Source organism: Cherax quadricarinatus, chromosome 86 (genome assembly GCF_038502225.1).
Source record: "Cherax quadricarinatus isolate ZL_2023a chromosome 86, ASM3850222v1, whole genome shotgun sequence".
Classification (NCBI taxonomy): domain Eukaryota; kingdom Metazoa; phylum Arthropoda; class Malacostraca; order Decapoda; family Parastacidae; genus Cherax; species Cherax quadricarinatus.
The window spans coordinates 18,250,912-18,263,135 of record NC_091377.1 but is presented as its reverse complement, the minus strand read 5'-3'; the positions used below and the strand labels follow the sequence as shown (position 1 = coordinate 18,263,135).

The window sequence follows — 12,224 nt, the reverse complement described above, 5'->3', positions numbered from 1 at the left end:
TACTGGGAAATAATTTCCCTTGCTCTCCTAACCTGAACCTCATTATCTGCATAAAAACTTTTACTGCTACTAGTATCTACCACCTGTTCCATACATTTGTAACATTTGTCTTATTGCTTCCCTATCCATCCAACCATATGCTTATTTTAAATCCCTAAATGCAACGGTAAGTTGCATTTGCCTTTTGTGGTGAATAATTTCTCCATTCTCTCAATAAAGAGTCAGGTTGAGGAATTTGTGGCTTTGGTAGGATTGTGAAACATGAAAGCTTTGAAGATTTACACGAACCAGATGTATATGAACTGTTGGATGATGATGATGATGATGAACTAACTGCAGAAGAAATCCTGCAGCTCAGTTTCTAGTTATGAGAGAAGCATATAAATGAAAAAGATGAAGAAGAAGAGCCTGAAGATAAACAGTTAACACTGCAGGAATTGAATGAGCAATTCCATATTATTGATAAAGTTGTAAAATTTTTCACTGAAAAGGATCCTGACAAATCTAAAAGCATTGTTGTGAAGAGGACTTTGGAGCAGGTAATGATGCCTCATTGTCAGCTATATAAAGTACTGCAGGATAAAACAGACCAGAGACACATTACAGAATATGTGAATATAACCATCAACTACTGACAGCTCTGTATTCACATCAACACAAGATCCACAGTCATTCACACACACTTCCATATCAACATGCAACAATAATTAGACTATGTATAAGATAAATTGTATTAATTAGTACAAAGTTCTTTACCTCACATTAAGCTATTTTTCATAAGGATCCATTTTCAGGAATTTATCCTCATTATGAGAGGCTTCATAACAATGTTGGAGTACAGTGGAACCTTGGTTTTCGTTTGCCCTGGTTTTCGTCGAATTTGGTTTTCAACAACTTTTTTTGTCAAAATTTTGTCCCAGTTTTCGTTCATCACCTCAGTTTTCATCGGTCAGCCATACAAAACGTGTCCGCCTGCCTGCGCCCACACAAAGCATCCCATGCGTTCCTAGTCAGTCTGGCTTTGTTTCTCGTCAAGTGAGCAATACCCTGCACATTCATTCGAAATATTTTGTAATAATCCATTGTTTTTTGTGCTTGTTTATTGAGTGTGACTGCTAAATAAGCCACCATGGAGCCAAAGAAAGTTCCGAGTACCAGCCCTTTGATAAAGAACACGATAGAATTCATTTGTGGCCAGAATGTGTCCAAGAGAAGGATTTTGAAGGGTTTGAGGCTGACCCTGACAATCCTACACCTGTTGTGGAATCTGTTGTGGGTTGGGGAAAGTCCATGGGGTTGGATGTGAGTGGCCAGAATGTGGAAGAGTTGGTGGATGACCACAGGGAAGAGCTAGTCACTGAAGACCTGCAACACCTTCAACTAGAACAGCAACAGATTGCAGCTGACGAAATTGCTTCAGAGAAGGAGGAAGAGAGAGGGGAGAATGTGCCTTCTTCAGTGATTAACCCTTTGAGTATTTTGGTCATATATATATACATCTTACGAACCAATGTGTTTGACATTTATATACTCAAAAATTCTAGCGACTTCAAATCAAGCAGGAGAGAGCTGGTAGGCCCACATGTGAGAGAATGGGTCTGTGTGGTCAGTGTGTGCAGTATAAAAAAAATCCTTCAGCACGCAGTGCATGATGAGAAAACAAAAAAAACTCCGACCATGTTTTTGGATTAAAACACCGACATTGAGGTGTATTTTCATATAGTATTTATGGTTGTATTCTGTTTTCTTGGTCTCATTTGATAGACTGAAAAACATATTATAGGAATGGAAGTGATTCTGATTGGTTTTACTATGAAAAGGATCTTGAAATGGAGCTCAAAGTGGCAGAAATGTTCGATTTTTGCTGATGTTCAAGAGTAAACAAATGATGTCATTGTCCAATAAATGTCCAACTAGCCATTCTAATATGCAGTCACGAATGGGTTGACATTATTTATACAATTATTACAATATTGCAGTAGTCTGCATAACAGTAAATCTTCTATTTTTTGTGTGAATAAAAATTCAAAATAGAAAGCAAGAGGATTATAACAGGGGCCTGGAGACGTGACTGATGAACAGAGAAAATGTTATTTTAGTGTCAGGAATGTCTGCATTGTTCATTCTGCACCCTATTTTGAAATTGACATATTTTTTAATTTGCATGAAATTGGCCATATTGCCAATTTCTGACCACTTTATTGGGTAGTTGAAATCGGTAAATGGGCGGTTTCTGTACTCAGTTGATAGAATAAATGGAGTTCTAAAGAAATAGCTATGAGTTTGGTGGACTGGGACAATGGAATTGACTGAAAATAGGGCTTAAAGTGGGCGAAATCGCCAATGTGTAAATGTCGCCAAGGTCACTAGCTTCGCGAGAGCATAATTCCGTAAGTTTTCCATTGAATTTCATACTTTTGGTGTCATTACCATTGGGAAAAGATTCTCTATCATTTCATAAGTTTTTTTTTTTTTTTTTTTTTTTTTTTTCAAATATTTTGCGACACCAGGAGACACCTCAGGATTTGGGGTTGCGATAGTCAAAGGGACATGTGTAAAGTGGAGTGAGTTGCAAAGTTTTGTGGAGAAATGTCACCCAAACAATGCTGTTGCAAGGCATGCCTGCACATGTTCAGTGACAATGCAGATCTTAGAGATGCCAGAAACAGACCTCTCTGGATAGATTTTTTGTGCAACAGGGGTCCAGTGCCTGTAAAAGACAAAGAAGGGAAGTAACCCCAGATTGGGACTTGATACCTGAAGTCCTTATGGAGGGGGATTCCTCTTCCAACCAATAACCTCTCCTCCTCCCTCTCCACTCCTTGCGTCTTCCATACGTGAACAAGTCTTCAATAAAGGTAAAAGTGATATTAAATGTTCATTTATCCATTTCATTGGTCCTTTATATTTATTTCTCACTGTTTTCTGTATGTAAAACTATAGTTATTCTCTATAAAATGTATTTTTTGTTAATACTTTTGGGTGTCTGGAATGGATTAATTGGATTTATATTATTTCTTAAGGGAAATATTGCTTCAGTTTTTGTCGAATTCGGTTTTCGTCAGACTTTCTGGAATGAATTAATGGCGAAAACTTGGGCTCCACTGTATTTTGACTCCTCCTTCACAGCCTGAAACATTAGCCTTAACCTTGAGCTGTGTTTGAGGTGATGGTGGTTGCCTAGCTCCTGGGCCCTTTTAGGGTGTTTAGCCAAATCTCAAGGCTCTTGATGTTGAACTTATGCTTCTGGATCTCTTAACCCTTTCACTGTTGCAACCTGTGAGGCTAAACATTTCACTGTTGCGACCCGTGAAGCAAAACCTCTCACTGTTGCGACCCGTGAAGCTAAACCTTTCACTGTTGCAACCCGTGAAGCTAAAAGTATTTTTAATGTCATGATTTAAAAAGAAAAATTTACTAGGAATGAAACCAAGAAAATAAAGATCCCATTAGCACTTAGAGATGTGAAGACAGCTTCTAGGACAAGTGTTGACATTTCTTGAACATCTGTTAATGACCTGTCTCTAAATTCTTTGATTTTTCTGCTTTCATGTGCATAATGATGGCAAAGTTTACCTTGTTAGTTAGATTTATATCTAGTGATTATTGAAACTGCCAGAGGCACCAGTAGCCTAGCCATAGCCTGGCAAGATTGTAGTAACATCCAAGCATCTGCTGATTTTTAAGTTCCATAGTGGCTCCTCTTGCATGACAGAATAGACAGCTAGATTGACTGGTGTGGTGTCAGTCTCACTCTCAGGTTAGTGAAATTCATTTAAAGCGCTTTCTATATTATTGTCCTCAGACTACCGGACAGTTCAAAGTTATAATGGAGACTTCCTCTTTGAGAGCATACATCCTTGCCAGCTGGGCTAATGTGCAAGGACATCCACAGCTGGTGAGCTCTGATTCTGTTCTTTATAATACAGTGGACCCCCGCATAACGATGGCATCACATAGCGATTTTTCCGCATAACGATTACTTTTATCGCAAAATTTTTGCCGCGCATACCGATTAAAAACCCGCTTACCGATTTTCGTCCGAGACGCGTCCAATGTGCCCTCACATGTGCCGGCCGTCCCATTGTTTACCAGCCAGCCTCCGCGGTAACATCCAAGCATACACTCGGAATATTTCGTATTATTACAGTGTTTTCGGTGCTGTTTCTGGAAAATAAGTGACCATGGGCCCCAAGAAAGCTTCTAGTGCCAACCCTGTGGTAAAAAGGGTGAGAATTAGTATGGAAATTAAGAAAGATTTTGAAGGGTTTGGGGCTAACCCTGAGAAGCCTATGCCAGTTGTGGAATCCATTGTGCCTACTTCAAAGATTAAGGAAATGTGTGCAGAGTGGGTTGAACTGCAAACCTTTATAGATGAAAATCACCCTGACACAGCTGTTGCAAGCCGTGCTTGTGACTATTTCAATGACAATGTTATGGCCCATTTTAGGAAAGTCTTGAAGGAACGGGAGGTACAGAGCTCTATGGACAGATTTGTTGTGCGACAGAGGTCCAGTGACTCTCAAGCTGGTCCTAGTGGCATTAAAAGAAGAAGGGAAGTAACCCCAGAAAAGGACTTGCTACCTCAAGTCCTAATGGAAGGGGATTCCCCTTCTAAACAGTAAGAAGATAATGCTCTCCCCTCCTCCCATCCCATCAATCATCACCAGATCTTCAATAAAAGTAAGTGTCATGTAATTGTGCATGCCTTTTTCAGTTTGTGTGTATTAAAATTAACATTTCATGTGGTAAAAAAAAATTTTTTTCATACTTTTGGGCGTCTTGCACGGATTAATTTTATTTCCATTATTTCTTATGGGGAAAATTCATTCGCATAACGATTATTTCGCATAACGATGAGCCCTCTTGCACGGATTAAAATCGTTAACCGGGGGTCCACTGTATAATACTTGCACCTGGTTTTTGATACAAACATATTTCAGCCATACCTCATGGGGCTTACAGCTTTTATGGATGCTAGAGATCACTTAAAACATAGTATCAAGTTTAGACATGGGGGCACGTTGAAATGAAAGGGGTATATTGAATACCATATCTTTCTGCATCCTAATTTTGGCAGACATATTTTGGGAAAAGTGTGAAATGCAGTACAGTGGAACCCTGGTTTTCGTCCAGTCCGGTTATCGTAGGATTCAGTTTTCGACCACTTTTTCGGTGAAATTTTCCGTTTTCATACATCTGCTCGGAAATCGTCTGTACCAGACCCATCCGCCTACCGGTGAGACACGGCTGCTAATAGTTTGTGACTCAGTCTGCCTTTGTTACTTGTAGAGGGTGGTAGTGGTTGTGATGGTGGTGAAGGGTGGTAGTGATGGTGGTAAAGGGTGGTGGTGGTTGTGATGGTGGTAGAGGGTGGTAGTGATTGTGGTAGAGGGTGGTAGTGATTGTGATGGTGGTGGAGGGTAGTAGTGATTGTGGTAGAGGGTAGTAGTGATTGTGTTAGAGGGTGGTAGTGATGGTGGTAGAGGGTAATAGTGATGGTGGTAGAGATGTGCAAGAAAGGTATACAATACTGACAAGATAAAAGTTAAGACACATGTACAACATCTGGTTATCTTTATTGTAGACATTTCATCATCCAGTGGCTTTATCAGTACAGACTCTAGGACATAATTAGAAGACAGTAGATGAGGTAATCAGTCCCTCAACCTAGGAGTTGGTGTGAAGAGCACCGTGGTTGTGGAGATTCTGGAGCAAAGGCAAGGAGACTGGCGTTTATTCAGGCGTCAGTGGATAGGGACGTGTAGCAGATGAGGGCATAGTCACTGATACCTCATCTTTTGTATATAGTTCTACTGTCTTCTAATTATGTCCTAGAATCTGTACTGATAAAGCCACTTGATGACAAAACATCTACAATAAAGATAACCAGATGTTGAACATGTGTCTTAACTTTTATCTTGTCAGTATTGTATATCTTTCTTGCACAACTTGTCAGACACTGCAATATCATGGAATCTTGGTTCAGAAGACATCTACAAGACATTCTTCACGGCTGCTACAACTAACCCATCGCTTTGGGTAGGACCTACTTCCACTGGGAAATCCTGCCTACCAGTGACTATGCCCTCATCTGCTACACGTCCCTATCCACTGAAGCCTATATAAACGCCAGTCTCCTTGCCTTTGCTTCAGAATCTCCACAACCACGGTGCTCTCCACACCAACTCCAAGGCTGAGGGACTGATTACCTCAGTTGGACCAAACATCATCATAAGTTTCAGTCTCCCATTTGTGGGTTACATGTGTAGAGTACTGGTATGTACATTGTAAGACAGAATACTCTGTGAATAAAGACAAAGCTTTGATTATGATCTGATAATGTTTTTTGAGGAAAGATGAGGGATAGTGATTTGCTAAGAGGTAAGTTCCCTGTGGTGCAGGAAAGTGTGCCTGTTGCTTTACCTCATATACACCGTGCATCATTTCATTCAGTGGTCATTCCTTGATTTTGAGGAGTGTTCACCAGTGCTGAGGAAAGTTTAGAGGGCTTCAGTGCAAGGGTTTGAATAGGTTTACCTGAGCATATTAATATCATTCAAATTCAATTCAAATTCAAAGTTTATTCTCTATAAGGATTACAATGCTGAGTTTACAGAATTTGGTTATTGTATTGTTTACATGTAGTAAAATAATAATTACAGAGTGTACCACTAGAACACCTAGCATGGCTAGGCATTTCGGGCAGACTTAAATTAAATCTTAAGTTTAAAATATTACAAAATTATGAGGTAAGTTGGTATTATGGCTAAGTGACTAAATACTAGTTTGTGAGTTTAGCAATGTGAATGCTTTTGTTCTGGCACAATACATAGTTTCAGTATTGGAGTATCACAGGCCAACTTATGACTAGTTAAGATTCATTATTTTGAGACTGAGATTGATATTTCTGTTTATGGTCAAATGGGCGAGTGAGTGTAAGTGTGAACCACCAGGTGGTATTCGTGTAATTAGTTGACGGGGTGTATCAGGGAGATAAGATGTTTTCTGATGGTAGTTTTGAAGGTGCAGTTTTAGAATTTTCAGGTAGGGTGTTCCAGATTTTAGGGCCTTTGACATGCATTGAATTTTTGTAAAGGTTTAGTCGGACACGGGGAATTGAAGGCATTTCTTTCAGTAAGTCCATCTCTTATTCAAGTTTAGTATTTTGGTGGTACTGTGCATGGATATTATAGGATCCCCATTGATTCTTGAGGCCATTTTTGAAGCTATCTTAAGATTTTCAAGCCCTCGAAGCATTGTCAGACACCAGAGTAAGTAGGAGTATAACAAACTCTACCGTGTAGTTTATTATTATTATTATTAGAAGTAGTAGTAAGTATTGCAGTATTACACCTACCATCCGACTTCATATTCATATATTTTATTTGGGCATGATACATAGTTTTATAAGGGATTATAGTAGTTGGGTGAACATGCCAAAAGCCCATTGTATGCAAAGCATTATGGGCAGGCTTAAAATTAACAAGCAATGAAAGGTTCAGTGGTAGAAATTACAGTACTTACAACCAAGCTTGGTTCTGACCAACCGGTCGTAAGTCAAAATGGACGTAAGTCAAACCTTACTACTGAAAATCAACATCACATTATTGTTTTATTTTGGTATTTCATTTTTTACGTTATTTTTTATGCTGTTAGTACTGTATTTTATACTGTTAGGTTTAGGATAAACACTGTGTACAACACAAACAGTTGTTTATTTCCCAGAAATTAGGCATGCAAAACATGGTCGCAAGTTGAGTGGTTGTACGTTGAGCAGGTCGTAAGTCGGATGGTAGGTGTATTTACAAAAAGTGCCAAACACTTATGGGCCATTCAACACTGTCACTGTACATCACACATACATTTTAATTTTTTTTTTTTTCAGTTCAACAATAGAGATGTGTGGAGAAAAACTGAAGGAAAGATGCGATGACAAATGCAACATAGAGGAGGTTGAGATGAACCCCTGGGACTCTGATGGGTATTCTCCGCACCGCCTTGTATACGATGATACTCACAGTGATTCATTTAATTTGTCAAGTGAAGGTTCTTCAGATCATTTACAATCACATGCTTCAGACACTCCCACTGTGAAAGTGAGAGTTGTGGACACTGAGAGAAATGGTAGAGAGCCTAATGGTTCAGTCAGCATTCAGAATAACGAAATACATGCTTGGCCCCAGGTAACAGAAGATGCAGGCAATTCACACTTTTCTTCAGTAGCATTTGTCTCTTCATTATCATCTGCATCAGCCGAACTTCATAGCCAGTCCTCGAGTAAATTCAACATTGCTACTTTACCCAAAGTGAATTTATCTAAGCATGTGCCAGTAGTGCAAGTATCATCATACAATCCCAGAGAGCCAGCTGTTAGGAAATATACTTCAGAATTTAAAATGGGAAATATTAAAGCATCTCTTCCTCTTTCCAAAAGTTTTTCAATGACACAAAAACAACTCAAAGAAACTGGAGAGTTAGGTAGTTTGAGGTTATGGTCAGACTCCACCTTAGTTCAGAAGGTTCAGTCACCGCACGAGAGAGCAGAAGCATCGACTAGTAATGTCTCACCACATGAGACACCAGAAACATCGACTAGTAATGTCTCACTGCACAAGAGACCAGAAGCATTGACTAGTGATGTCTTACCACATGAAAGTCCAGAAATGTTGGCTGCTAATGTCTTGGTGAAAGGATTTGCAAAAGAAAAATAGTGAATTTAAAGTGATACAAAGTTAGCTCAATGTGCATTGGACATTGATAATATTTTGTGTGGTAAAGGAGTGTCTCCCAACTTGTGGACAAGTATTGTTTTAACTTATAAATTGTTTACATGGAAAATAGTATTAGTGGCTGTAAAAGTTTAATTGATGCCTTATTGTGCCATTTGTAAGTCCTGAAGTGTGTAACTTGTGAAGTGAAAGTGAGTAAGTTAGGGAGGGAAGAGAATGCCTCTTGTACTCCTCCAAGACAGCAGCTCATAGTTGTATTTATTATGCTCGGTGTGCCAAGAAATATGGTAATGACATAGCTCAGAGCTTGGGCTAAATCATGCATTAATTGGACTAAGTTATATGTAATGATACACATAGCTCAAAGCTTGGACTAAGTTATATGTAATGATACATATGGTTCAGAGCTTGTGCTTGATACATTGCTCTTAAAGTTGAAGGAAAATAACAAACTAAAAACATAAAAGACTGTTGATACTCCATATGGACAAAGTATCTTGCTAAAGTTTTGTGGTTAAGTGATGTTGCTTATACTTTGCTACAGTATGTTAAAAATATATATTTTTATATACAGTATTCTGTATAATGAAAGGATATTCTGTGACAGATATTTTCTATGAGTATATTTAGTATATGACATTTTTTATGATTTAAGAGAAAAGTTTATTTTGATAAGGATCACCTTCACATTGTGAGGGAAATAGTGCATGCATTGTGCTTACTAGAATATTTTGTATATCAGTGGCACTGTATTCCAACAGTTTTGCTAATAAGACAATATGATATTTATGACATCTTGTTTAGGAGAATTATTATTATTATAATAAAAAATAAGCACTAAGCCACAAGGGCTATACAGCGCTGTTATTTAGGAGAAGTATCACATATAGAAAGAAATTTTTTTTATGGTGTTTTAGTCCGACTTGGATCATTAATTAGTTAATGTTCCAAGTCGGACTGAAATGTCGTCATAAAGTTTCATTCTCTTATGTGTGGGTTATTTGTGTATTGTACCAGTCATGGTGTTGTGCCTTTTTCTTTTTTAGGAGAAGTTTCGTTCGACAGGGACTACCTCTTCTCACAGAGCATTCTACTCATCTCTGAGAGTTACTGAGGTTCCAGGTGGCTGAAATGTATTCACAAGAAAATGACATAAACCGTATATTGTGTCTTAACATATTGGTAAATTATTGTCAGGAATAAAAACTAATGTTCTTGCATGTTATGTTATTATATTAATAATGTATCTAGCAGTGTTATGATTATTTGTTAACTTTAATGCATTATATATAAAAGTATTGATACTATAGCATGTTTTAATCATTTTGAATTCGCATCAAAATTTGGTGAAAATGGTGTTCAGTCTCGCAAGAATTTATAATAAATACAGTGGAACCTCGGTTCTCAACTGCATTACTTGTCGAACAAATTGGTTTTCAAACGAGGAATTTGAGAAAAAATTGTCCTGGTGGGGTCACATGCTCACTATTATTATTATAATAAAAAAGAAGCACTAAGCCACACATGCTCACTAACTCGCTTATTGTAAACATCTCTTAAGAACATAAAGAAGGAACGCTGCAACAGGCCTACTGACCCATGCAGAGCAGGTCCATGCCCCCCCCTCCTCCTGGATTAGGCCAATGACCCACCCAGTCTGGTCACCTCCACTCAAGGAAGGAGCACGGCACCAGACCCAGCAGCACAAGCTAGTCAGGTCCAACTCACACCCGCTCATGCATTTATCTAACCTATTTTTAAAACTACACAACGTTTTAGCCTCAATAACTGTACTCGGGAGTTTGTTCCACTCATCCACAACTCTATTACCAAACCAGTGCTTTCCCATTTCCTTCTTGAATCTGAATTTTTCCAACTTGAAGCCATTGCTACGAGTCCTGTCTTGGCTGTAAATTTTCAACACGCTATTTACATCCCCTTTATTTATTCCCATTTTCTATTTATACACCTCGATCATATCCCCCCTAATTCTACGCCTTTCGAGAGAATGCAGATTCAGGGCCCTCAGTCTATCCTCATAGGAAAGATTTCCGATACATGGGATCATCTTTATTTATTTATTAATTTGAACATGATACAGAGAAGTACAAGGAATACAATTTTTAAAGTGCAGCATGCCAAAGCCCCTTGTATGCAGAGCATTATGGGCAGGCTTAAAATTAACTTATAACAATTAACAGATAACAATTTAGTGCAAATGAGTATTACAAAGACAGGTCATATGGTCATTTACTGTGTTGTTGTGTAATCAGTAGAGTGGAGTATTCTGTTAGGTAATGAAGTTAAATAGTAACAAAGTTTGATTGGGTCACAGGTTGACATGAGATTCAAAAATGAGACATATATGAGATACAATTTATGAGATACAATTATTCAGTATTTACTTAGTTGCGGGTGAGTAAGTGATTTTTGAGAAGAGACTTGAATTTATAAACAGACAGTGTTTCTTTTATATTCACAGGTGATGAATTCCAGATTTTAGGGCCTTTTATGTGCATTGAGTTTTTGCATAGCGTGAGATGGACACGAGGAACATCAAAGAGTGATCTGTGCCTTGTGCTATGGTCATGTGTTCTGTTGAGGTTGGTAAGATGTTTGAGGGGAGGGTTTATGTCAGAGTTAAGTGTTCTATGTCTGTAGTAGGTGCCGTAATAAGTATGGATGTTTTGTATTGTGAGGTTTAGAGTTTTGAATATTGGTGGAGTGTGCTGTCTGTAGTGGGAATTTATCATTCTGACTGCAACCTTTTGTTGGGTGATTAGTGGTCTGAGATGGTTTATTGTTGTTGAGCCCCATGCACAAATTCCATAGGTGAGATAGGGGTAAATGAGTGAGTGATATAGGGCCAGGAGGGCTGACTGTGGAACATAGTACCGTATCTTCGATAGTATGCCTACGGTCTTGGAAATTTTTTTGGAAATTTGTTGTATATGTGTTTGAAATTTGAGTCTATTATCAAGGTGGATTCCTAAGAATTTTCCCTCTGTGAGTTTTGTGATAGGTGATCCGTTTATTATTATGTTAAGAGACACATCTGTAGCTCTGTTACCAAACTGAATGTAGTAGGTTTTGTCAATGTTTAGAGTAAGTTTGTTGGTCCTCATCCAAGTTGATATTATCTGTAATTGGGTATTAACAGTATTGGCTAGCATCACTGGGCTCGGGTGAGAGTAGACGTACGTAGTGTCATCTGCAAATAGTGTGTTTTTAAGTAGTTGCGATGCATTTGGTAGGTCATTTATGTATATGAGAAAGAGAAGAGGGCCTAGGACACTTCCCTGTGGGACACCAACTGTAATTGGCTGTGCAGAAGAGTTTGCCCCATTTGTGTACACATATTGGCTTCTGTTGCTGAGGTATAACTTTAGGTAGTTGAGGGAGTGCACTCTTATACCATAATGCGACAATTTTATGTGGAGCAAGTCGTGGTCAACTGTATCGAAAGCTTTACGTAAGTCAATGAAGATCCCC

At 38.5% G+C, this 12,224-nt stretch overlaps 1 protein-coding gene across 1 annotated transcript in view; it reads left to right on the top strand.

The window, feature by feature from the left end:
• LOC128703034 (uncharacterized) overlaps positions 1-10,039 on the top strand; it is a gene marked incomplete in the record, with an annotated part of 165,827 nt that extends 155,788 nt beyond the window's left edge. The window contains 1 exon segment of the mRNA XM_070103696.1: positions 7,889-10,039. Coding sequence (XP_069959797.1) covers positions 7,889-8,714 — 826 coding nt within the window.
• Between the last annotated feature and the right edge of the window lie 2,185 nt (positions 10,040-12,224).